Raw genomic sequence first — 24,421 nt, 5'->3', positions numbered from 1 at the left:
AGTTTCCCTTCTTCACAGACTGCTGAGCTGAGAGAGACGATCCGCCGGCTTTCGTCAAACTTTTTCTCGTCGATTTCTTTTATTTTCCTCAAACTGTTTGTTCCAAGTGGAAATGATGTTGTTGTCTGTTATTCACATTAAAATTTGTGGAGAAAATGCTCAGATGGGCTCGTTCTTGAGGGGGAAAGGAAAAACAAGATTGAGGATAAGTTAGCATGTTTTGATATAGTTTAGGTTGAAGGACAAGAGTCCAAGGAAATGGCTGTGGGTACAATTCCCAAATCATCTCCCAAAACACAGACCTGGCATGCAGAGGATGCCTTGATATATGTACAATTCTGCAGGGTTTTAAAATTATATTCAGTTTTTTTTTTGCTGCCTAAACAAGGTGTTTAGTCACTAAACACCCAGATTCTGGGATCCTTGTTTGTGTTGTTTTGGTCGTAAAGTTTAATATTTGAGGGGCTTCAGCATGAAAAAGATGGGGAATTTAAAGGTGCTGTAGGCAGGATTACCTTCGCAAGACGGCGATTTGAAACCCGGAGTCGTGCCCACCTCAGGGTGCCGAGCAGGGCCGGCAGTGTCACGGCCGCCTGCGCCGGCGGGTTGATTCACCTGTGACCTTTTCACGGCGGGCCTGGGGTCAAAACCTTTTTTTAAAAAACTACAGTAGAAACAGACGGTGTCCCCCATGGAGTTTCGATGATGTTATGTCTGACGAGGCAGGTAAATATGCGGGCCTGGACTTCCTCATGCGCGTTCACGAGAAGCAGAGCTTTGAAGCGCTGCCCCTCGACCAATCAGGACAGAGCTTCAGGGGTTCTTTTGATTGTTCAAACATACCGGGATCGGTCGAGAATCCTTTTCAGCTCAGAACTGAGACAGATGGAAACGCTGCGCCCTCGCGGTAGTGCAATTATGCTACACTCCTAAAGGATTATCAATGGATACTCTAACATTTAATCCGAAGAAAATACAGAAAAATTAGCACTGACTAGCAAAATCCTGCCTACAGCAGCTTTAAGGGGAATTAAAAGAGAGAAATAATCAATTTTATTTAAACATGATTTTCAGCAGATTTGGATTTCTTAGATCAGAGGTGTCAAACAGGAGACACATTCATCTCAGCTTCACCTCTAGTGGAACAGACCGGTGAAACAGAACCATGATTAACGTGATTAACAAATGTCAAACTGAAGCGTTGAAGTCGCTACCATTATGAAATTTCTTTAAAAAAATAAAATCTGCATTTCCTTTTGCATTTTTACCATTTACTTGGTTTGTCAGACTGGATTCCAGCATCTTGTGAGCCGGTTTTGGCCCACAGGCCTTATGTTTGACACTCTACATAGCTTCACTTTCATTTCGCTAAATGAAGACGCTGCAGCCGTTTCTTCACCTCAACATCTTTATTTCCTCTTCATTACAAAAACATCCAGTCCTCACACTGCCCAGGTTTTCATGATGAACAGCCGTTCCTCGGGGTCTCTGCACCAAACGGAAAGTTCTGGATCATCAGTGCATGATGGGAGTTGAGGTGAAACGGGCACTGATGAGCGACAACAGAGGAATGTACAAAAAAACAAAAAAAAAAAAAAAAATCCAAAAAACAAAACCAGACGTCGCCATGAGACCAACAAAACAGACGACGGCGTGAGGACAGAAAGAATCTCACAGGACGATGAAGTGCAATGATCAGTAGCTTTTCAGAGTCTGTCCATTTGGCAACAAAAACCGCTAATTTTTTAACCGATGAAAGAATTCTGGAACTTTTTTTTTTTTATTAATAAAATCCACGTTTGTTGAAGACATTCAAAAATAAAAAAAAATAAACAAAACAAAATAAAGAAACAGGGCAGATCCTTGATGTCTTCTATTTTTTCTCAAGTCTGTGGGAGAAAACAGAAACATCAGTGAGTGCTCTCAGAAGAATCAATATCTGATGAACAGACAGGCCGGAGTGGAACGCTGCAGTTTGGGTTTGCTTCAAACCTCCGTTTAAATAAATACAGAGAACATTTCTAATTCCTTTGAAACGGAGTGGCGTGTGTTTGTCATGGCGTATTTATTTGTGATAATTCCAACATACTAGTGAAATTAAACCAGAAATAGCCATGATTGAGTCGGGCTGGGCGATGTAGAGGATATAAACTCCAAATATTGTTTCCTCAAAGACAACCACTTTGATGTTATGTCCACTTGATCCCCCCTCCCTCCTCCACCCCCCGGGTCAGACTGAGAACGTTCCACTCCTCCCGTCGGCTGAATCGTGCAGCTTCTCGAATCTGCCGCCGCCTTCACACAGAGACGATGTTACTGAGCAGACGGCGCACGTTCACAATGAGGACGATGCAGAGTCACTGGTGCTGGACCACTGTGGTGGGGTGAGATGGGTGGGGGAGGGGCGGGGAGGGGGGCAGCAGGTACGGCGGGGGGCTGGGATGAGTGTCGGCCATGCTTGTGAACACACGTCATGGAGGTGCGGCGCGGATGCTTTGCCCTTACTTCAGCCTGGAAGTAGAACCAACTGTTACAAATGGGGAGGGTGGGGGTGGGGTGGGGGCTCTATCGGAGGCTCCTATACTTTGCCAACCTACTACTCTGCTCTGCCGCGATCCTGGAAGAGGAAGGACAGACAGACAGCGAGGAGACGAGGTAGAGAGAGAGAGAGAGAGAGAGAGAGAGACAGCTTTCAGAGGACAGGTGGGGGTCGGGGGGGGCAGAGGAGGGTCAGCGTCGCTGTACCAGTTGAAGAGGGTTATAGAGGACTCCAGAGGGGGGCCGGGGCCAGGTGAGCTCTCCACACGGCCCACCGGGACCCTCCAGGACCGACTGCCCACTCTTCCACTCCTACAGAGCTAAACGCTCCTCAGCGCCGTCTCCAGGGGCCCAACCAAGTGTGTGTGTGTGTGTGTGTGTGTGTGTGTGTGTGTGTGTGTGTGTGTGTGTGTGTGTGTTCACGTACCTCTTCACAGCTTTTTGGGCCAGCATGCGGTTTCCGGCCAGGAAAGTGACGCCGCCGATGATGGCGAGGTACTTCAGGGTCTGGAACATGTTCAAGTGGGTCCAGTAGACGTACATGAGGCCCAGCATGGCTGAAAACACACACGCATACACACACACACCAACAATAGTGACAATCAACCACTAGCTGATGATGACGTGACCTGGTGTTTTGGTCCTTTCTGACTTGTTCCAGTGCTTCATAGAAAGAGGCGACAGGAGGTTCATTCATCTTCATTTCAGCCACATTTCCCGGTTACAGCCGTGTTTCTGCTTCATTAAGCGCCTCCGTTTATTCCTGACTGTAGAATCAAACTTCACAGCACGCCGCTCTGCTGATTAGATTCAACTTTTATGCCGTTCAACACGCGCTTCTGCCGTTTTTCTCCCCACTAGGTGCTTGTAATTTGACACCAGCCTCATCACTCAAACAGAAATCCAGGATGAGTTCATGTAAACTCCTTCGCAGCAGTCAGAAGTCTGAATTCGGACTATCATGAGTCTGACTTCCCCTCCGGACACGAGATGACTCACCTGGAATTAAAGCCTTAAACTCTCATGACAGCGGCGGATGGAAATTAGCATCATTAGCATCTCATTTGTTCATTCTGTGCTCATGTCAACGCTCCGGAGACGCCGGGCTGTTTCTGAGGACGCTTCCTTTGCCGGACGGCCGTGAATAATGCATGATGGGTATTCGGTCTGTGCACTGACCTGCGTGTCCGACGTGGAACAGGATGGTGCTCGGCGAAAAGCTGAAGTTGGAGATGTTGGCTCCCAGTTTAAACCACTACAGGGACGGACAGACAAAACGCACAATGGTCAGTGAGAGCTGCCAACAAAAGGCCTGACGGCGTGTTTACCGCCGGAGGGACAATGACGCTGATGTGCGGCCACAATGACTCAGCGGTGAAAACACCGGGAAGAAGAAGAGAGCATGCAGCTTTGTTGACGTCAGGCTGAAACAATGACGACGGAGCCCGCTCCGGGTTGTGCGTGAAGAGCCTGAATTAGCAGCAGCCGCCGGAGCGGCGTTTCCAGCGTTTGTGAGCCGCTTTCAAAAAGTTGCGTGTTCCGTTGCCGTGTGTTGAATTACCAGGATGAGCAGGAGCAGGAAGGGCGACAGGACCAGGGCGGTGAAGGTGTTGGACACCACGGTGGGGGGCTTCTTCTCTGGCTCCCTGAAGAGGTGCTGCACAAGGAGGAGGAGGAGGAAGAGGAGGAGGAGGAGGAGGAGGAGGAGGAGGGTTAAAACGAGCTGCAGTGACGTCGCCACCGCTTCCTGCTGCACAGCCTTACCTGGATCTCCGGCTTGGGGACGTAGAGAGTCTTGGGCTGGATGGTCGCCGGCGCCTCCTCGTCCACGAACTTCAGCACCACGTCGGCCTGAAAACATTTCAAAACTGATTTTTTAATTTCATTCCTTCCCCCTTCTTTAAGAGGTCGGTCGATGTGCAATGACGTCCTGGCCCAGAGGGACAGAGGAAACACTGCAGTGTTTACACACATTCATCAAAAAAACAAACTACTAGAGAGAGAAATTCTGCACAGGGGAGGGGGAGTTGAGCACACTCAACCTATTGTTCCCTTTTGATCGCTTATTGATACGTTTCTTTTTTCCCTTTCATTTCAATTCTTTGCTTTTAAATTCTTTTGTAGATTTTTGTTTCCCAGCTTTAAACGCCACAATCAGCCTCCTTTGTTTTGTGTTTGTTTTCAGTGTGGGTAGAATATGATTACATGAGCTGAAGGGGCGCTGCTTCCTTTCATTAAGCAAATAAAAAATTTTCTGTATTTTTGAACCAATTTGTTTTTTTTAATGGATGAAAAAAACTCATCACAAAGTTTCCCCACTCCTTCACAAATCTCTTACACTCTGAACTCTTCCTGCTGTGTTTGTTTTCTGACGCCTTTCATAATGTTAAATATAAACTGTGCTGTGCTGAGACGTTTTCTTGCTCTGCAACTTTCTGTTGTCTTACAGTGACATCTAGTGGTAAGAAATGGTTCTTCAATCAGAAGATTCCCGAGAACTTTTCTACATTTGCTTCTCAGAACCATCAAATACACAAAGTGAAAAAATTCATTCATTTTCACACTTTTAAACAGTTCTGCAGCCGTAAACTGTCGATAATCCGGTGAGGCGGCTCAGTTAACACTCACCACGTTCCACAGGATGGGGTTCTCCAGCGTGGCGTCTCCCACGATGAGGTACAGCGAGTACGTTCCCGAGATGGAGTCGAACTCCGACTTGCGCTCGGCCGTGTCCAGCTCGAACTTGTACAGGTTCTTGCTGTCGGGCTCGGCCACGAACACCACCTCCTGACCCGTCTTCTGATTGTGCAGCCGCACGAACGTCTGGAGGGGCACAACGGATGGTGTGACGGCCGCCCGGTGACGGAGAGCAGAAGCCGGGCGGACGGCGTCGACTCACCTGGTGGGGGGTGAGCTCCACGCCGGTGTTGACGTCCACCAGCTGGAAGGACATGGCGAAGTTCTGGTGGCTGTCCGCCGTGAACGAGCTCTTGGCTTTGGAGGGATAATCCACCCTGAGAGGAAAGCAACGCTGAATTCATTCTGCCTACGAAACAGGAAGTCCAGCACTGCTTTCGCTGAGCAACGCCAGCCCACCTGGTGGTCTTGGTGCCGATGCTCTGGTCTTTGTCCACCACGGACAGGTCCATGCTGGTGACGGCCACCTCGGTGGACACCTTCACTTTCAGCTGCAGACACAGGAAAGGATGAAGACAACTGGAAAATCCAGCTTTTCACAGAATGTTCACACATCTGGAGCATGCTGACTCTCAGGATGGATAAATTCAAACTAAACCACGATAATGCCATGTTTTGCCTTAAAAAGCTCCTCGGGGGGAACGCTACATGTCGAGGCGGGACAGAAACACTGAAGTAAACAATACACTGATCAGACATCAAAGGCTGTTTGTTTCCAGAGCGACACTGAAAGACACAATGCTTCTCCCGCAGCGTGAACGTCCGCGCGGCAAAACACTTTAAAAAGTCCTTGAACTGGTTTTCACCCTATTTATTTTATGTAACGCTCTTTTGATTGGGACGGCTGACTCACCCCATTTCAATGGGATTAGATGATGAGAGCCGTCATCGCAGCGTCCATTCATTCAACCCAGAACTTCAGCACAACTCTATTATTCTTTTTTTTTTTATCCCCTTGCTGATAAAATCCTGGAGCGAAGCGAGCGGCTTACCTCCACGTGGTTGGCGACCAGCCGGCTGTCCCCGGTCACTGCCACGGTGAACTGGTAATATCCGCTGGCCGGCTGACTGGACATGAAGTTCAGCTCGAAGACGCCGCTGGAGAGCAGAAACAACCAGCAATGAATCCTCACTGAACGCTCAAAAACCTCAAGAAATCCCAATTACGCTTCAGGATTCACGAGTCATAACTCCAACTCACTCTTTATGGACACTTTTTTTTTTTTTTAACAAAAGATCATTTTAGGACCAATTCATTTAAAACAAAACGATACTTTAACACGTTTTCTTACAGCTGTGGGTGAACTGAATCCTATATACATAACAGGCTTTTTTTTTTTAATCTGTATCTCCTTTACATTTTGACATGCCTGAAGAAACTAAATAAAGAAAAATCAAGATTATAGTCCAAATTAACCCAATTTAAAGCTCTCACAAAGAAAAACATATCCAGCAGTCCACAGCTCTGCTATGAGTCTTGTTTTCTCTATTTGTTTATTTTTTTTAATAAACTGAAAAGAACCTGCAACACTAACGATAACAGTAAAAAATCACTCATTCCATTTCTGCTGGAATTTAACACCCTTCCTGTTTTTTCCTGCCCTCGTGTGACGAGCAGTGGCCCCGGGGGGATCTGTCCTGTCTCACGCACTCGTTGAGGGTGAACGGTGCCTGGTTGAGGACGGCGCTCTTGGAGGCCACGGCGTACGCGGACTCCACCAGCACGCTGGCGGAGGAGAGCGGCTGGGACATGACGTCCGTGACGAGGAGCTGTGAATCACACGGAGAGGGTCAGCGGGGCGCCGCCGGGATAGACCGGACCTCGGCCGAGCTGCCGCGGCTCCGTACCTGCAGGGTGGGCTGGCTGTGCGACACTGTGGCCGGACCCTGCGCGCTCACCACCACCGGCACTTGGAAGCGGTTGCCGGACAAAGCGGCGGCGGCGCTCGCCACGCTGAAGGCCTCGGGGAGGGAGTCCCAGGACTTCTTGCTGAAGATGGAGTTGACCAGCTGGATGACCTGGTCCTGCAGGCAGAGGGCACAGCGTCCGTCAGGCCTCAGCGCCGACGTGAGAGACGGGCGAGGTACGACACGCTCACCTCCTTCAGAGGCGGCTCCATGTCCACGTGGTCAGACAGCGCGTAAGCAGCCGTCACGAACATGGCCGTCGCCTCCAGCCCCTCTTCAAACTGCAGGTACACGCCGCCGAGGTCGTCCAGGCGAACGGTCAGATCCTGACAGATTATTAAAGAAAAACATTCAGCTTCTGTTTTGGTCAAACAGCAGAGGCAGAGCTCCCCCTGGTGGAGGCTTTCAGCCTCACCTCAATCTCCTCCAGGATGCCTCCGAGCTCGGCCTGCTTGGACAGACGCGACGCTGTCAGCAGCGCTGAGGTGATGCTGTAAACGAAAACACAACACGGGTTCGTCATCTGCCTCCTGAGGTAACTCCAACATGTGCTCCTCCTCCACACTCACGCCATCACGTTGTCCTCCTTGTTGATGCGAGCTGTGAGGGCGCCGACCACCTCCTGCGAGGCCAGAGGAAGCCCCAGAGAGCTGAGCGCGCTCACGGCCCGGTGGATCTGGCTCATGGTGGAATCCTCGCTGACTGCTGCCAGCAGGATGTCGCGGGTCTCGTTGGACACGGGGATCTGAGGAACAGACAGAGGTCGTGTGGAAAAGGAGCCACTGAGAAACATCACCGATGGAAAAGTAAGACAGAAGTCAGCAGCACTGCCCAGATCAGAAAAGCGTCATTACAGAATCCCGCTGGATTAACTGAGAAATACTGAGCCTCCATTATGGAGGAAACAACATCAAGGCAGTGAGGAGAGCGTCGTACCTCACATCCTGAGATGGCCTGACTGGTCTCAGCGGCGAAGAACAGAGAATCAACACTGGTGGGATCAACCTGGGACTTCAGGAACTGACACACCTCCTACAAAACAAACCAGGCGGATTGGCTTTCTACTGGAGCTGAACATGAGAGCCAGAAAGACGTCACCATTCACCAAGTTGAAGTTAATAAATGGATGAAATTAGAAACCCTCCAGAAAACACAATTAGTTCATTAAATGTTGGGGAATTCAATAGCATGATCAGACGTTTTGGGAATAGACGACTTCAACTATTGTTTTACTTTAAAGGTACAGTGGACGATTTTCTCAAAAGTCGAAGCCAAACGTCTGTTACTCGCTTTTTGAAAAACGCGCATGCGCCAGACCATCCTACCTGCTCTACTGCTTCTCCTGAGGAAACGCCTATCAATGTCGGAAGCGTGCGACCGTGAGCTCATCTTCCCCGGGCGTGCACGTCTCTGTTTACAGTTTCTGCGATCGGCCTCGCTCATAAAGCTTATTTTCTGAAACAGTTACAGTTTCATTATATCAGACTCGGCATCGGTAAGTACTGGCTGAAACTGAAGCTCATCGGCTACATAAACACTCTGAATGCGCATGCGCAGATAAAGGGAAGGAGCGCGTGACGGCGTTACGCAAGCATTTCTCCAGCGTGATTGACATGTTGGAGGACCAATAGTTGAGATTCGCATCCCGGAATTCATTGACTGAAACATCGTCCATTATACCTTTAAGTGATTAATAAAATACAATAAAAATGTAGATAAATTCATAGGGCATTTGAGCAAGAAACAGGTTATTGAGGAAGACAAAAAACAATCTCTTAATTTCATAGATAAAATTAAAAATATTAAAAACATCAATTACTTTAAGTTTTCCATGCAGGCAATGAAATCAAACATGTTTTCATCTTGAACTATTTGGCAAACTAAACATTATTGAGTGGATCCTTTTTTTTTAATTCCCATAGTTTCTATAAGAACAGCTTGTGTTGGACTGTTGACTAAGACAAAGTAAGCGTATTATGGTTTTTCTACACAGTGGCCAACAGCTGATCAGCAGTTAAGTGTTCAGTGATCAGTTATAAGTGTTCGACCGACTACTCCACCACATTGATAGGAGCCTGTGCTTGTTAGGGTATCTGATTAACATGCTCTCTCGCATGTCCAACCAGGATGCATTCCTAAATTCATCCCAGCACATGCTGTGGATTTTATATCTCTGGTTTGGCCATCTTGATGTCCCCACAGTAGAGCTGCAGGACGCTGCAGGGGACAGAGATGTCTGGGCTTCTTTGCTCTGGATTCTGTCACCATATCCCCATAAAGGCTAAGAGGAAACTGATAGATCGATGGATCACAGCATGTGTCTGCAGGTTTTTCAGAGTGACTCTGGAGTAAAATGGCCTGTCATGGCTTTTTCAAGTCATGCACAATAGAAGTGAATTGGACAAAGTACACAACCTTTTCGTGCCAACTGGATCACAGTCTCATTTAATTCATTCAAAGGGTCATCATGAGCGTGCATGTCTGATTTTAAGGTGTCAAGTGGCGTTGTTTTTTAATATACTTATGAATATCTCAATTTGACTGGTGCTGTCATTTATTACCAGCCCGGGTAGCTGTGAACGAGCATTTTCCTTACGCCGTGATCAGGAACTGTGGCTCCGAGCTTCGTCAGGCCAATAACGGAGTAGTAAGCGGCCTCCAGGTCGGAGAACGGCTGGCTCAGGAGGTTCTGCAGCCGGGCCACGTCGGACAGGGAGAGGTAGTGAGCCGGGGTGAGAGCCTGGGCTCCGGCCAGAGCCAGGCTGAAGAGGAGCCATCCGAGCAGCCCTGGGGACGCGCACACACACACACGCACACATGTTCACAGGTTAACCTCCAAGCAGGCCTCACTGTGCAGCCACACACAATCCCGGAAGACTGTTCAACGGGAGCCCCGAGAAGTGACATTCATTCATAAAGAAGACACTCGAGCTTTAGCTTCACGTAAGCTAACGTCAGGCAGTCGGAAGCAGCACCGCGCGTGCAACGTGCGCCGCTTTATTCGTTTCATTTCACCGCTGGACGATTTAAAATTAACATAGACGATATATCCCGAAACTAAAACAGAAAATATCACGTTGTATTGGAGTTTTTAGGAATGAATTGACTAACCAGACCGGTCCATGTCGAGCAGTCTAATGCAGCGTCACCAAAACCGACAGCTACTTCCGGCTGAGAGAGGAAATCCGGCGAGGTGGAATTCAAAGTAACAGCACAAATCAAAAATCAGTGGGGCGGTTGATCTAAAAACAAAAAAAAAGAACTCCACACATCGAACACACACATCCAGAGACACTTGGATGGCTGAAATATGGATTTTCTAGTCTGTGTAAAGTTTGGGATTGACATCCATAGGTCATAAAAAGCGTAAGTCTTCAAGCGCTCGTCAGATGCTTTTACTTTCCAATGAACTCATGTGAAGACCTACTTCCTGAATGCGCATAGAGGAGAACGTCCTCATCCAAGATGGCGGCGAAACCAGTCGCTTTTTTTTTTTTTTTACAAAATTGCAGTAAATTTTCGAAAACACAATAAAATTGTTCCACATTTCCTGATAGACAATATACAAGTGTCAAGAAATACAAAATTATACACATATAACTTATATAATATATATAACTAAATGACAGGAAAAGGAAGAGGCTACAATAAAATAGATACAAGAACTACAAGATTTGCAGCTCTTTCCATACAGTTTGCATTTTTTCTGCAGATGTCATACATGAGATCACAATAAAGAGGCTCAAGAAGCAAATCTGCTCTGCACATATATTCCTTTAATTTCAATAACAAATTGTTTTCCAACATCAAAACAATATTTACAGTGTCAATAACATGATCCCCTCATGTGTAAAATGTCTTTTTTCTTCAGCCCTGTTGCATTTGGGTCACCGTTGTGAACACCTGAGAATTCACATCAATATTGTAGTTTTATTCTTTGTTCCCGTGTTTTAAAGGCCTTTTCCATGTAACAATCGTTCTGCATCGCTGTACTAATCAGACTTTACCACAACTACAACAAACAGGAGCACCAAAGAGGAGCTCAAGTGTCCCAACAGTTCACAACTTTAAAAACGGTTAAGTTACAGGCACATTATTTAATGTAAAAGCACATCTTTTCACTGATAAAGTATTCAGCCTTGATTTGTGCTTTATATGAAGAGATGGGCTTGTCTGGAGTCTAAATCTAAAGGCACTGTTCTCTGTGTGAGATGAGAGACCAGGCTACAACAAACTGTGTGCTAACCCTACGAACATTATTTCCTCTCCACGACAACAACTAAAGTGAAAAACCGCAATGGTAACATGAAGTTGTTCTGCTGGTGAGAGTCCTCAGGACAGGATCAGAGCTCGGCTGGGAGGGTGAGACTTCAGCGAGCGAAGGTAGCGTTTGGCTTTTTCCGTCATTATGAGCTGGTCTTTCGTTTGTCCACACACGACCCGCTCCCACTCTTTGGACATCTGGAAGAGAAGACAGTCACAGTCGGATCGCTCCGAGCCCCTGTGGTGGAAACGGGAAATTAGAGAATCAGAAGGCGGAAGGTACCGGAACTGGAGGGACCGTGCTGGGAAATATGGCGCTGTCACTCGGTCCCAACAGGAAGCCCTGGTCCAGAATGCTGTCGTGCCGCTTGCTGCAGAGCGAGGACGTGCTGGGGGAGATCAGCATGGGCTCTTCCTGCGGACGCAGAGCAGCAGAATGAGACGCGAGGAAGCCGCAGACAAGCTGACGTCCAACGCCGCCACGCCGTCTTTACCTTGATGCCACGTCTGACCTCCAACTTCGCAGACTTGCGTTTGGACGTCGCCTGACAGTCCATCACGTCCAGGGCGAGAGACTTCCGGACCTTCTTCATCGGAGGCCGATGCTGGCAGGAAAACAGGAGCACGCTGAATTAATGCTTCACCTAATGAGCTGACATTGATATCTGAAGGCATTCAGTTCAGGTTTCAGCTGGTAGGTCCTAAAATTACTAGTTAGCTTCGTATTAAGTTCCTTCTATCACAGTTACCACCATAAACATTAATGAAATGAAGACACAAAATGCAACAAAAGCTTTGGAAACCGGGCCTTAAACTAAACCCAGGTACAGCAACGGACAGCACTCACCATGGTTTTGCGCCTTTGCTCAGGCGGAGTGGAACTTCTGACGGCCAAATCAATCCCGGCGTCTCTGAGGATCACCTCGTTTATGTCGTCCTCCAGGTTTGGAGTCTGAGGCTGCAGCAGAAAAACAAAACAAAAACAGGCAGAGGCCCGTGTTCACATTGACTGCAACAAACAAACAAAACACAATCAAGAGCGACACGGCGGGCGGACGCTGACCAGCGGCTGCAGGGCGCCGTACTTCTCCATGGCGTTCTTGAACGGCGTGGGAGTGCGCGGCGTCGTGCAGAGCTCCGACTTGTGGTTAGGCGTGACAAACCTGGAGGGGGAGAGATGGTGAGAGCGAAAGCTTAAGTATATCTACTTCATTTGCACACCTGATGCATTTTAAAAAGCAGTTTATTTAGCTCAACTGAATAAAAACAGCTAAAATAAAACAAAATACTCTCAAAATGCAAAAAATATGTGGATGTTTGGTACATTTAGTTGAAACTGTAGGAATTTGGTTTTTTTTTTTGTCATTGTAAAGGTTTTGTGATTCTGGAAAAACATTATTTGGAGAAAAGTCTGCTTTGTGTGTAAAAATTGGGAGTATGTCTGTGTGTGTGTTGTATACTTATTGATGGTGCGGTTTTTATTCTTTTGTTTTTATTACTGTTTTTTACTGTTCAGCACTTTGCGTTGTTTTTATTAATATGAAAAGTGCTCTACAAATAAAGTTTGATTTGATTGGATAGTGGCAAAAACTGCTGTTTTTCTTGAAAACCGCTGCAGAAATGTTTCCAGCAGTTTAACCCTCAGAGTGAATAACTGAAACATCATTTCAGCCTCATGGAGTCTGAGTACAGTCAGACCAGAGAAAACAAGAGCAAGAAAAGGCTGAAAAGAACAACTACTCAGTTCTGGTGCGTAAATGTACGAGGGTGTACCCAAAAGAATCCGGAATTTGACTGTAACTTTTTATTTCTGACATTTCAAAATAAAACATCACTGTCGCCTTCAAAATAATCTCCATCCACATTAATGCAGCGCTCCAGTCGTGTCTCCCACTTCACCAATGCGTCGTCAGACCCGTGCGTAATTGTGCCATTTTTTGCCGGCTGCGATTTTTCTGTCACCTCCTCCACATCTGCAAACCGCTGTCCCTTCAGCTCTTTCTTCAACTTGGGGAACAAGAAAAAGTCACTGGAGGCTTCATCTGGCGAATAAGGCGGATGGGAGAGGAGATTCATCTCATTCTTCTCCAGAAACTGCGTGACGCGCAGCGCCGTGTCCGCTGGCGCTCTGTGGTGGTGGATCAACCGGCTCCACTCCGCCACGACGCTCTGCTTCCTCCTCACATCCTCACGGAGCGTCTGAGGACTTCCTGTAGTAGTCCTGATTTACAGTCTGACCTGGAGGGACAGACTCGCTGTGGACAATACCCTGGACAGCCAAGAAGCAGCTCAGCATTGTTTTCACGTCTGAGCGGACCTGACGCGCCGACATCTGGCCCTTCTCAAACCCCCGGACCACTCATGGACCTGAGTCTTCTCCAGAGCATCATCCTTGTAGGCTTGCTGCAACAAGCTGAGTGTTTTTTTCCCAGCAAAAAGCAGAATTTAATATTTGCGCGCTGCTCTGGCTTCCCGGTTAATGTCGCCATTTTGGAAAAAAATCGCAGACCGCTGCTGCACTCTGTTACTATAAATAGCGCCTGACAGGCGTCAGTGTCACTCTCAGAGCTCAGATTTCTCACAGATGTGCATGAGGCTTACCTGCAGCACATCTGACGGCCAGAAGTCGGAACTCATTATTATTATTGTTTTCTGACCAAATTCCGGTTTCTTTTGGGTACCCCCTCGTATAAATGTATAAAGGTCACTTTGAAAATGCAAACATCTGATCGATTTATCACGAATCTCTCTTTCCGTGCATTTTATATTATTTCCACTGGTTAAATGATGCCAGAAGGGAATTTAACGAGATTTCTTCCTGTTGTTGATGTAACTCACACCAGGTTTTCCTTCTGCGTGAGCGGCGTCTTGTCTCGCTGCAGCGGCGTGGTGACGATGGCTTTCTGGCTGCACACCGGCGTGGACGTGAGCGACGGGTTCTCCAGGTCGTGACTGTCCTGCTTGGTCCACATGTTGAGGAACTGTTAAAAAAGAAAGAAAAGTGGCCAGGTTAGTCGGCGGCTCCCGGGACAGTGGAATAACCGCCGCTGGGTCTTACTTGAGACGGGGAAAACGGCAGGCTCTTGACCGGCGTGCTCTTGGGCGTCATGGAGCTGCCGGTTTCGGGGGACAGGGCGATGCGGCGGCGGCTGCGGTGGCTCAGGATGGAGGGCGGGGTGACCCCTCCGGGGGAGATGGGGATGAGCTCTCCCCTGCTGCCCTTGCTCAGCTCCTGCAGGGCGCTGCCCTCCAGGCGGAACTGGTGGTGGCGCTCGGGGCTGGGGCTCTCCTCCGGCAGGTCGAAGGCCACGATGTTGCACCAGCCGTCCAGATCCTTCGGACAGAGGAGACGACATTAGGTGGTGACGGATCAGAACATGCTGACGACGCAGAACCATCTGTCGGGTTCATTCCACATGTTGCAACTCTAGAAAGACTCAGACGTTTCACATCCACCTGACCAACCAATCAGCAAATGACAGCAGACCATGGACATGCCGTTGCGTCGCTATCCACTCTAGTTTGGCCATATTGCCCACCCCCATGAGAAGCTGTTGGATATTTACCCCGTCCACCATGTCCAGCACTTCTTTCATGGCGGGGCCGGTCGGAGAGAGAAACCCCGAGCTGTCCACCACCCAGTTGGTCATGTTCATGTCTCCCGTGGCGTCGGACTCCATGTCGCCGTTCGGGCTCAGACTGTCCTTCGGAGAGGAGGCGCCGGTCGTTGTGGCGTTGGAGGCGAACGCTTCCTGTTGATGGAGAGTGGAGAGTTCAGTCTTTACCGATAACTGGTGATATGTTAGAAATGAGGGCTGCTTACCGAAGGGAGAGATTTCTGCTCCAGGTCTTTGTCTGGACCGTCCTGAGAGGAGCTGGCCAGCTGAGGAACCAGACCAAAACTCAGCGGAAGCAGTTTGTAGCAGGGTCGGCACCAACAGTCCAACCCAGCGAGTCGCCTAATTTAACCATCATGATTTTTCTATAATTCAAGGTCCAGTATTTTGCCCCACCCACCTGCAGATCTCTGTTAACATGAGCCAGCAGCTCCTCCAGCTCGTTGGGTCTGAAGTCCTCTCCGGCGTAGAAGCCCATCTCTAACTTGCGTTTGATGGTGGAATTCCAGTGATTCTTCACAGCGTTGTCGGTCCTGTAAATACCACATGCTTCACACACTCAGATTCACACTCCACAGCACTACTAGAAATACACAACGCATCCCATGTCTGTGACCTTATTCAGATAAATGCAACCACCAATTTGTGTGTGTGTGTGTTTTTTTTTTTTTTTTTTTTTATTGTATTGGTCTATATCAGAGTCTGACTTATTTTAATTCAGCAGCGACAAACAGCCCACTTTCATCTTCAGCTGACAGGAGAGGTAAAATACTGCCATAATAGCCTTTAAATTTAAACTTTTTCTTTGTTGTAATACACAATAGGCATTATGAAAATGTATATATTTCCACAAAAGGCTAACAGTTATGACTGCCTCTTGCAGGCTGGTTGGCCCACAACCCTGGTCTAAATACAAGGTGACCTTAATTATAAGACGACCCGCCTCACAAGGTTTGTGTTTGGAAAAAAGACTTTAAAGATAAACCTTAAACTGAGACATGCATTACATATTCTAAATTAGAAGGTAACTGAATTGAACATCTGTTTTTAAATACCAGCGACACAAGATTTAAAGCCCCTGTGAGCTGAGAACAGTGGAGAACAGAGGTATGTGTTCACCTTCCCGGGAGCAGCTTGGCGATCTCGGCCCAGCGGTTACCCAGCATGCGGTGGGCCTTGTAGATGACGAGGTCCTCTTCGGCCGTCCAGGACGACTTCTTCACGTTGGGGTTGAGGTGATTGTGCCAGCGCTCCCTGCACTGCTTCCCCAGGCGGCCCTTCAGGTGTTTAGCCACCATCGCCCACTGCTTGTTACCGTAGAGATTCACGAGCTCGATAACCTGTGGGGGGAGAAGACACTGAGCATGTAAATACTGGAAGGACGTGATAAGTGAGATAGACTGTAATCCTCTGAAAGGCCACGCACCTTCTCGTCCTCCTCTTTGGTCCACGGCCCTTTAATCAGCTCTGGATCCAGGACCTTGAACCATCGGTGCTGACACTGATGCTCAGAATGACTCTAAGCAACAAAACAAGCTTCAAAAATGTGATCGGACAACATCAAGCACATCTGGGAGCAGCTTTTTGGTTCGGTGTCTTGTTCAATGACACCTCGACATGTGAAAGTGGGGAAGACGGGGAATTGAACCCGCAACATCTAACTGACAGACTATGGAGCGATCCACAGCTGCTCATACTCACAGGGATGTAGTTGGCTACACGCTTCCAGTCGTTGGTTCCTAGTTTGTGAACCAGGGCTTTGAGTTTGTCATCCTGCAAACAAGCGTGAAATCAACAGTTAGAGGGTCTCGGGAGTCAGTCTGACGCTGTGAGTGTGTGTGTGTGTGTGTGTGTGTGTGTGTGTGTGTGTGTGGTGGGGGGGGGGTTAGGACAACAATCACCTCTTCCTGGGTCCATTTGACTTTCACCTTCCCTCCGTCCCTCTGCTCGGCCACATCCGAGTCTGTGTCCTGCAGCATGGACTCTTCCCCGTCCTCCCTGAGAGACACAGAAGACACGGACCAGCTCAGCTGACAGGCCGGGGTGGGGATGGGGGGGTTCTATTAGCTTGGACAGTGTTCAGAAAAAAGGGCGGCACAAACCCGAGGACAGTAGTCTCAGTTTAGTCAAACTCAAGCACAGCAGCACTCACCGAACCACACGAAACACTGAATTTAATCCTGTTTTGTCACCGCATAACTGAAACTGTCGGAATTATTTCACATAAACATGCGGCTCTTACCCGCGCGCCCACCAGGACATTTCCATCCCCGCGTTCGACTGTTGACGGTTTTTAAAGCCGACGCTCGTGAACCCTCCGCTGGACCGTCGTGTCCGTCCTGGTCGGTGTCGGTGCCGGAGGTCCCGGGAGTCCGGAGACCTTGATCCGTAAACCAAGAGGCCCGGAGGAGCGGAGGAGCGGGACGGACCTGGATATCCGCGGTAACAGATTTCTATCTGGCGCCCTTCTGGATAGCTGCGCAGAACAGGTGCGCAGTGACAAAACAGGAAGTAGGCAAACAACAACCGGAAATGGAAACAATACAAAATAAACGTTATTCTACTGAACGCTTTTCAAAATGCATAAATATGTTACATTGTAAAGAGAAGGGTATTTGATACACTGTAAATAGATTGCATGCAATTGAATCAATCAATATATCTGCATATCTTTACTTATTCCTGTTTTATATGCTTTTGACTTCCCATCAAGTGATCTGCCTTTGGATTATTTTTTAAATTTTGTTTTGTTATGTCTGTTTTTTTCTGTCTGTTTTCAGAAATTCTAATTTGGTCTGTAAATGCATCTCTACACTGACAACTTCTGACAACAAAATTCAATAATATTATATTATAAAAGCAACCTCTCTTTACACCTATCTCTTCCCTCACTAAACGGACAAAATATTAATTCTAATTTAAAACTGCATAATTAGACAATATCTAACAAAGAACAATATCTGTTTTCAATAAGAGAAAAAGTACCAATTTTATAATGCTTCAGTAAAAGCTGAAAGGTAAAAATCATTCCATCCATCCAATAATTTTGGATTACAATTATTCCGGTGACCAAGGCATTGAAACAACTTTGCATTTATTTTTTAATGTAAATTTAGTCATGATTTTTGTGTAGAACTGCACTACTGGTTGTTTTGAAAATTTGACATTTGTTCTGACCTGAAAAAAAAAAAAAAAAATTTGGTATACCTGATACAAACTGCTTTTATGTGGCCATTGATGCACTTTTAATCATTTCAAAATCCCTACGTAAATGGAAAGAGATATATTAAAATGACACCAATTGTTCAAGTGAATGCTGTAAAACAAAGGATCTTAATTTTAAGTGATTAAGTATGAAATACATCAAAGAGGATAAAGTAAAAACTTTTTCCCTTAACTGTAGGTTTCTTTGTTATTTTATTCACTGCAGCTCAAATGATTTCCATTGTCAGCATGAGGTTTGGATTGTTTCCCCTTCATGTTTTATGAAACTACTCAAACATCTGAAGGTAAGAACCAGGTCAAATATTTAAGAAAAACCTTTATTTCACAAATATAAGTATGGAAAACAAACTTATGAATAAACAAACATATGAAAAGCACATTGGTTATGTGCCGTGTTCTGCTAAAGCTGCAGACTAACCCCACCCTCTGCAGGATGACGACCTGCTCAGCCTCAAGCTGGACCAATTAGCAACGCTTTAAAGCAGAGCCGGAGTCCTGCAGACACTCACCAGCCTGAGGAGACAATGGAGAGGGCCCTGACCAGTCAAGGTGAGTGAAGCTGGTTTGATTCTGTGAAAAATGGGCCGGTTCCAGCCTCGATCATGTAGTTGTTTCAAGTGTTTAGGGTGATTTGTGCATGTGCACCACAGCTATATTTTTCTCTGTGGGCTTGTGTGTGGTTTCATGATGAAAATGTGCTGACTCATGGCCTGGCTGAAAACCTTGATTTCTGTGTTGCTGTTTTTGTGTAAATGAACATTGATTCATGTAAATGAAGACTCTGCCATTTGATTCTAAAAACCTTCATTGTCTTCCAGATCTGAAAAGCTTCGAGTGCTCGTCTCTGTGCGAGTTGGACCAGAGGTTTTATGGGGAGCAGAGTTTGTTGGCCACGTCTGTTGAGCAGCTGTCCACGTCGAGGGCTTCAAACATGACGCTTCCTGAAGGGGCTGACGGCAAGCCGTCCGACCAGGTCTCCTGCCGCCTGCTGTCAGACAGCGGCTCTCCTTTTCATGGCTTCCCTCTCAACATGCTGAGCCTTCCGGACACTGACCGTTACCAGCTGGCCGTTCCTCTCCAGGGAAAGTCTTCCACTCCGCAGGTGCTGCCACTTACGAAGCTGAAACGGACTGCTGGCCTCGACCTGTCCAACGCAGACCTCAGCGTCTCTCAGATGTCGTGGGACGTGTCTCTGATTAAGTCGGAGAGCCCCAGACTCGACATGGAGCAAATATGGAGTCCGAGTCCCCAAACCATTTCTCCGTGACTGATGCAGAGAACAGTCAGATGTTCGGACTTGCTGTCTGCTTCTGTCCAAAATCAGTCTGCATAACTGAGAAATGGAAGTTCTGCTAATGAATGGTCCTTGTTTGATAAGAATTTGACTTTTTTTAAATTTGCTTAAATAAAGTATATTTTCTCCATTTGTGTACTGTTCCTGTAGTTGAATGCAAATATATCAAAATGGTCGTAGCGCTAAGAAAAGCTTCAACAGTATAAAACTGATACTGCACAGCTCACAACATCTGGAGGAGTCCTTTCTGTATTGGTTGTAGCGACTCGCTGGATTCTGCTCATTCAGGAGTGAATCTGGTCTCTGCGTCTGCGTCGTGTTCCTGCAAGAAACGGCGATGTTTCAAAGAGGGGTTCAGGTTTTCAGTTGCAGGAGGCTTTCTGAGTTTTCTCACCTGATTCAGCTTCTTGAACTCGACAACTTGAAAGAACACGTATTCCAGGACATGCTTGGCATCCCGCTGCTCTTTCTCCAACTTTGGCGTCACCCCCAGGATTTCGCCACATTTCCGCACGTAAAACTCCAGATCGTCATCTGTGCCTGCAGATACAGTAAGATGGATGCTGACTTCAGAGTAATGATTCAAACAAACTCCTTTCACCATACGTACATTTATTGGTGAGCTGTGCCAGGCGCACTTGCTCAGATGAGAACGTTTCATCGAGATCGAAGAGGTCCAGCATGGGAGGAGGCAAATCGTTTAAGGCAGGCGGAAACACCTTTTCAAAAAGGGAAAAAAATTCAGCTTGTTGCAAATGATCATTTCCAGCAGTGGATCCGAACTGTGTGTGTCTGTGTGGTTCTTGAGCAAATCCTTATTGGTATTTGAAAATGCACAGGACCAAACATGAGATGTGATACAGGACTGGAGCTTACAGCGGGTTGAAGCTGAGGCAGAGGCGTCTCAAACTGTGGCGTGATCAGCTGGAGGGGCTCGTCTTTCACATTCAGCTGCTTGTACGTGCTGGAAAATGACAAGAATAAGAATGATGAAAATAAACAAGAACTGCAGTGTTGTGGCTTCTGCGCACTCACCTGAGAACTTGTGGCAAAGTGTCAGTGGACAGATTGAACAGAGACATGTCAAAGAGAGAGGTGAAGTCCCGCGGGTTCTCGTCACCCTCCTGCAAACACACTCTGAGCTGGTCTGACAAGCAGCCCGTGTCCGGCAGCATGGTGTAATCTGTGATCTGTCAATCAGGAAACGGATGTCAGCTACTTGAGCAACACTCTCCGGTAATGTACGTCACATTTCCTCACCTCTGGGTCCTCAGCATCAATCTGATTGAGCTGAATATTATCAGTCATGAGCCACTGGAGCACAACGTCCTGCAATGAAATGGAGCAAATCAACAGAAAATCAGGCAAGAAATGGGAGCACTTTTCTTTCTAGTGATTCAGCAGCAAGAAAACTCATCTGAGCTCACCATGATTTTACTGTTCTCCTCTTTGTCAATGTACTGGTCACTGAACATGTGGCAGGAACCCAAAACCGCCAGTTTTCCAGACTCCTACAGAGGATAGGACGCATATTTAAAAGCCATCATCTCACATCAGTACAACTCCCGAAGGCATCTCGCACCTTTCCCTGATGGAAGGCCAGGACGGGCCTGTTGAGGGGGAAGCAGACTGAGCCGGTGGACAGAACGGCCACGGCGGGCTTCATGACGCTCAGCGTGGCACCATACGGGTATACGAATGTCAAAGCCCTGCACAGACAAAAACACCACAGTTTCAGCTGAAAAGCAGCTCTGGAAGATAAACTGACTATTAGTACATGCAGAAGATAGGTAGAGCGAGTCACTTACTGAGCATTGTTTCCAATGTTTTCATCCTCAGTGATTCCTGTGACCACTTTGCCGGCAGCGCGACTGATCTCTCTGAACAGGAAATAGAGTTAACACAGTTTTAAACATATTAACAGCATAACATGCTACAGGAAACACTGAAAACACCCTGAAATGTCTTCATGTTGTCCTATTTAGTTATTTTCTTTTTTAGTTTATCATTTCAAAAATGTGGTTTAAGTTGCATTATGAGTCAAGTGGTACAGTTCACATGAGGTGACACACACCTGTTCAATACGCCATTGGACACAAGAGCCTCCTTTGGATGGAAGTATTTGTAGTACACATTTCTCACGACAGCATCTGCAGTGCAAGAAAACAATGGGATGCTCATGATGGCTGTGTTGCCTGCACAATTCTATGATTTTCCACAAATCACCATAACACACACCGTTATTGACCAATATGCCAAACTCCTCCAGAAGGAAGTTGACGTTGGTGTCGTATTTTACTTCTCCTCCCTCGCCGAGCATGACCAAAACATTTCCTCCTGCATCCAGGTAATGCTTCAGCACCTCCAGCTGTGTGAAAGAAGGAGGAAACCAGTGAAAAGTGACCCTCTGGTGCAGATGTTTACCACATTGACACCCCAGCTGGAAGGACTTGAGTCACAGCAGATTGCTCAGAGATCTGTGAGGAAATACATTATCCATCCATCCATCCATCCATCCATCCATCCTCTCTACGCCATCTCATGCACAGGGAAACCCTTTTAAGTGGTTTGAGATTCTCAAATATTAGAAATTGATATCTTTTGTAGATTGTAAAATGATGACAGGACTGGCTTTTTCCCCTGTAAAACTGTTTAAAGGTTTTAAGCAGTGACAAGAGCAAATGAACAGGTCGTGAAGCAGTAGTGGATGTGAGAGAGGATCATACAGTGATGCTAGGATTTCGTGGCTAGTGTCAGCCGAATTGTTTAAAACTTTCAAAGTTCATTTAATTATACTGGTTACCTTTTAGACGTGTGTTCAAGACAAAACCATAAGAACATCATAGTTAACCTCACATGCATGTTTTTGGACCATGGGAGGAAACTGGAGTGCCGACAGGAAACCCACGCACACACGGGGACACACAAAATCAACTTTTTGAACCAGTGATATTCTTGCAGTGGGGAAAGAGTGCAAACCACTACACCACCGTGCAGCCAGGAAACATATTGTGACTTGTAAATCACCTCTGATGCTGTGAATTTCTCTCTGGGACCAGCAGTAATCCACAACTTGACACCTTTCAGTTTTTCCGAGGACAGCTCTTCCTTCATGCTAGAAGAAAAAGCAAATTGTTGCAATGGAAACAAGAATTTTAAGACCTGTCATTCTACCACTCAGCACCACCTACTTTAATAAAAGCTTCATTGTTTCAAATAGATACATTTTGATAATCTCAAAGGTCATGGATTTCAGGTTACCTCTGGACTTTCCACTGAGCTCGTAGTTTCTTCTGCATGGATTTGAAGCCATTGTTTGTTGTAAACAGCTCCTTTTTTGAGGCATTGAAGATCACTGTGTTGTGCTGCTCTTTCTCCATGTTTTATTGAAAATTTTCACACAGTTCTCATTGGATTTTCCTGAAAAAGATGTAAAAAAAAAAAACACAAATAAAAGGAATGAATGAAGGGTTTATTTCTGGTATTATTTTATCACATAGAAAATACAACAAATACTTTTCACATTAACTGACCAAGAAAAGGAATAGGCTGAAGCTTATTTCTGCATATCCGATAAATTCTACAAAAACACCTAAAATTTGTAAACCATAAGCTAAACAACAAAACCAAAGACAAAAAAAATCACAGGGCCTTTCCATGAGAATAAACATAAAGATGTCAATTTTCTCTCATCATCATTCTGAACTGGAACCCTTAATTGGCATTTTACATTTTTTAAGCTGGCGGTGAGCTGTACAGCATATGAGTTCATCACTGAGTGTTTAACTCCCAGAACATAAACATTCTATATTGTGCACTAGTTCGCCCTTTAAGCAAAAATAATAAATTCTCTCGCATTATATTTGCCTTCTCTCAATATTAACAGTTGAGTACAAAAAAGAACCCCATGTAATATTTCACGTTTATAAATATACGACATTTTAAAGTGCAGGACTGTGTGAATAATGAATTTGTAAAGTCATTTTCCAAATGAACAGATCCCTGATCATTAATAGAACTGCAACTGATTTTCATCATTTTCGCTGAATGCAATAGTCCAACATAGACTTTCATCTACGACCAATCATAAAAATGTTGTTTAATATTTTCTTTAGTTGTGTCACGAACAACGAGCTTTTGGGGGCTATCAGCTTGATTATTCGTTGCAATGTAAGGAAGATGGATGAGATGTATTTGTGTATTATCGTGTCGTAAGCTTGTCCGCTGTTAGCAAACTTAGCCACAGGCTAATGGTAAGCTACTAGTTAGCCAGCTGTATTTACCTCATATTAGAGGCGCGCGCTCCTCGTGAACGCCGTTTCTTGTCTATCTATGTGGACGAAGGCAAACGTGGCATTCGGCTTCAGGTGTGAGTTAAAACTTACCGTACGGAGCTCGCAAATGTCAACAAAATACCCAAAGGGTCTGCTGGAAGCGGTGCATTGTGGGAGGCGAGTGGTAACCAAGGAAACCGTCATCGCAGCCGAGCGGCTGCGCGCGGAGTCCATAGAGCGCGTTCACGCGCTCTTTTTTTTTTTTTTTTTAAGCAGCAAAGGAGACAATTTGCGCTTTTTTACTGACAAACTCAGTAAATAAAGAGGACAAAATGAAAATAATATGACTACATTTACAGTTTGCCAACTATATGTTTTAAATATGAGTATGCTCCTAATTACTTTATATATATATATATATATATATATATATATATATATATATATGTGTGTGTGTATATATATATATATATATATATATATATATATATGTGTGTGTGTGTATATATATATATATATATATATATATATATATATATATATATATTTTTTTTTTTTTTTTTTTTTTTTTCTCTTTGTTCACCTTTCAAGCAGGAGTATATAAA

General features: G+C 46.1%; 3 protein-coding genes across 3 annotated transcripts; all 3 read right to left on the bottom strand.

Annotated features, from left to right (window-relative positions):
• Positions 1-1,685: 1,685 nt before the first annotated feature.
• Positions 1,686-10,324, bottom strand: rpn2 (ribophorin II). Its single transcript, XM_030092472.1, has 18 exons — positions 10,255-10,324; positions 9,740-9,930; positions 8,080-8,175; positions 7,713-7,888; positions 7,559-7,634; positions 7,335-7,469; positions 7,084-7,260; positions 6,887-7,005; positions 6,228-6,333; positions 5,635-5,726; positions 5,438-5,552; positions 5,167-5,361; positions 4,303-4,389; positions 4,100-4,195; positions 3,718-3,793; positions 2,966-3,095; positions 2,506-2,617; positions 1,686-1,889 (listed from the first exon to the last, which is right to left on the bottom strand). The coding sequence occupies exons 1-17, from the start codon at positions 10,265-10,267 to the stop codon at positions 2,566-2,568; spliced, it is 1,932 nt and encodes a 643-aa protein (XP_029948332.1). The 5' UTR covers positions 10,268-10,324; the 3' UTR covers positions 1,686-1,889; positions 2,506-2,565.
• A 583-nt stretch (positions 10,325-10,907) lies between these two features.
• mybl2b (v-myb avian myeloblastosis viral oncogene homolog-like 2b) lies at positions 10,908-17,904 on the bottom strand. The gene is made up of 15 exons (XM_030092015.1): positions 17,266-17,904; positions 16,925-17,021; positions 16,725-16,796; positions 16,450-16,542; positions 16,143-16,363; positions 15,424-15,556; positions 15,230-15,289; positions 14,973-15,158; positions 14,465-14,740; positions 14,245-14,387; positions 12,470-12,569; positions 12,254-12,364; positions 11,901-12,011; positions 11,690-11,821; positions 10,908-11,604 (listed from the first exon to the last, which is right to left on the bottom strand). Exons 1-15 carry the CDS (start codon positions 17,289-17,291, stop codon positions 11,476-11,478), a joined length of 1,890 nt encoding a protein of 629 aa, XP_029947875.1. The 5' UTR covers positions 17,292-17,904; the 3' UTR covers positions 10,908-11,475.
• Positions 17,905-18,542: 638 nt separating this feature from the next.
• Positions 18,543-23,990, bottom strand: ift52 (intraflagellar transport 52 homolog (Chlamydomonas)). The gene is made up of 14 exons (XM_030091769.1): positions 23,928-23,990; positions 22,804-22,962; positions 22,570-22,657; positions 21,781-21,910; positions 21,617-21,692; positions 21,351-21,422; positions 21,125-21,251; positions 20,970-21,053; positions 20,803-20,871; positions 20,578-20,732; positions 20,419-20,506; positions 20,153-20,261; positions 19,937-20,082; positions 18,543-19,864 (listed from the first exon to the last, which is right to left on the bottom strand). Exons 2-14 carry the CDS (start codon positions 22,920-22,922, stop codon positions 19,823-19,825), a joined length of 1,305 nt encoding a protein of 434 aa, XP_029947629.1. The 5' UTR covers positions 22,923-22,962; positions 23,928-23,990; the 3' UTR covers positions 18,543-19,822.
• Positions 23,991-24,421: the final 431 nt, after the last annotated feature.

Source organism: Salarias fasciatus, chromosome 5, assembly GCF_902148845.1.
Source record: "Salarias fasciatus chromosome 5, fSalaFa1.1, whole genome shotgun sequence".
In the NCBI taxonomy this organism is placed as follows: domain Eukaryota; kingdom Metazoa; phylum Chordata; class Actinopteri; order Blenniiformes; family Blenniidae; genus Salarias; species Salarias fasciatus.
Note: the sequence above shows the minus strand (reverse complement) of the source record. Positions and strands in the feature narration are given on the sequence as shown.

Bases quoted from the DNA above. Each gene is read 5' to 3' on its own strand.
- rpn2 (XM_030092472.1), bottom strand. The intron at 7,635-7,712 runs GTGAGTGTGGAG...TTTCGTTTACAG, and splicing joins AAGGAGGACAACGTGATGGC to CATCACCTCAGCGCTGCTGA. The intron at 7,261-7,334 runs GTGAGCGTGTCG...CTCTGCCTGCAG, and splicing joins TGGAGCCGCCTCTGAAGGAG to GACCAGGTCATCCAGCTGGT.
- mybl2b (XM_030092015.1), bottom strand. From the start codon at position 17,291: ATGGAAATGTCCTGGTGGGCGCGCGG. The intron at 16,543-16,724 runs GTGAGTATGAGC...TTTGTTGCTTAG, and splicing joins GTGTAGCCAACTACATCCCT to AGTCATTCTGAGCATCAGTG. The intron at 15,557-16,142 runs GTGAACACATAC...TGGTATTTACAG, and splicing joins GCCAAGCTGCTCCCGGGAAG to GACCGACAACGCTGTGAAGA.
- ift52 (XM_030091769.1), bottom strand. From the start codon at position 22,922: ATGGAGAAAGAGCAGCACAACACAGTGATCTTCAATGCCTCAAAAAAG. The intron at 21,423-21,616 runs GTGTGTGTCACC...TTTCCTGTTCAG, and splicing joins TCCAATGGCGTATTGAACAG to AGAGATCAGTCGCGCTGCCG. The intron at 20,262-20,418 runs GTAAGCTCCAGT...CTTTTTGAAAAG, and splicing joins TGCCTCAGCTTCAACCCGCT to GTGTTTCCGCCTGCCTTAAA.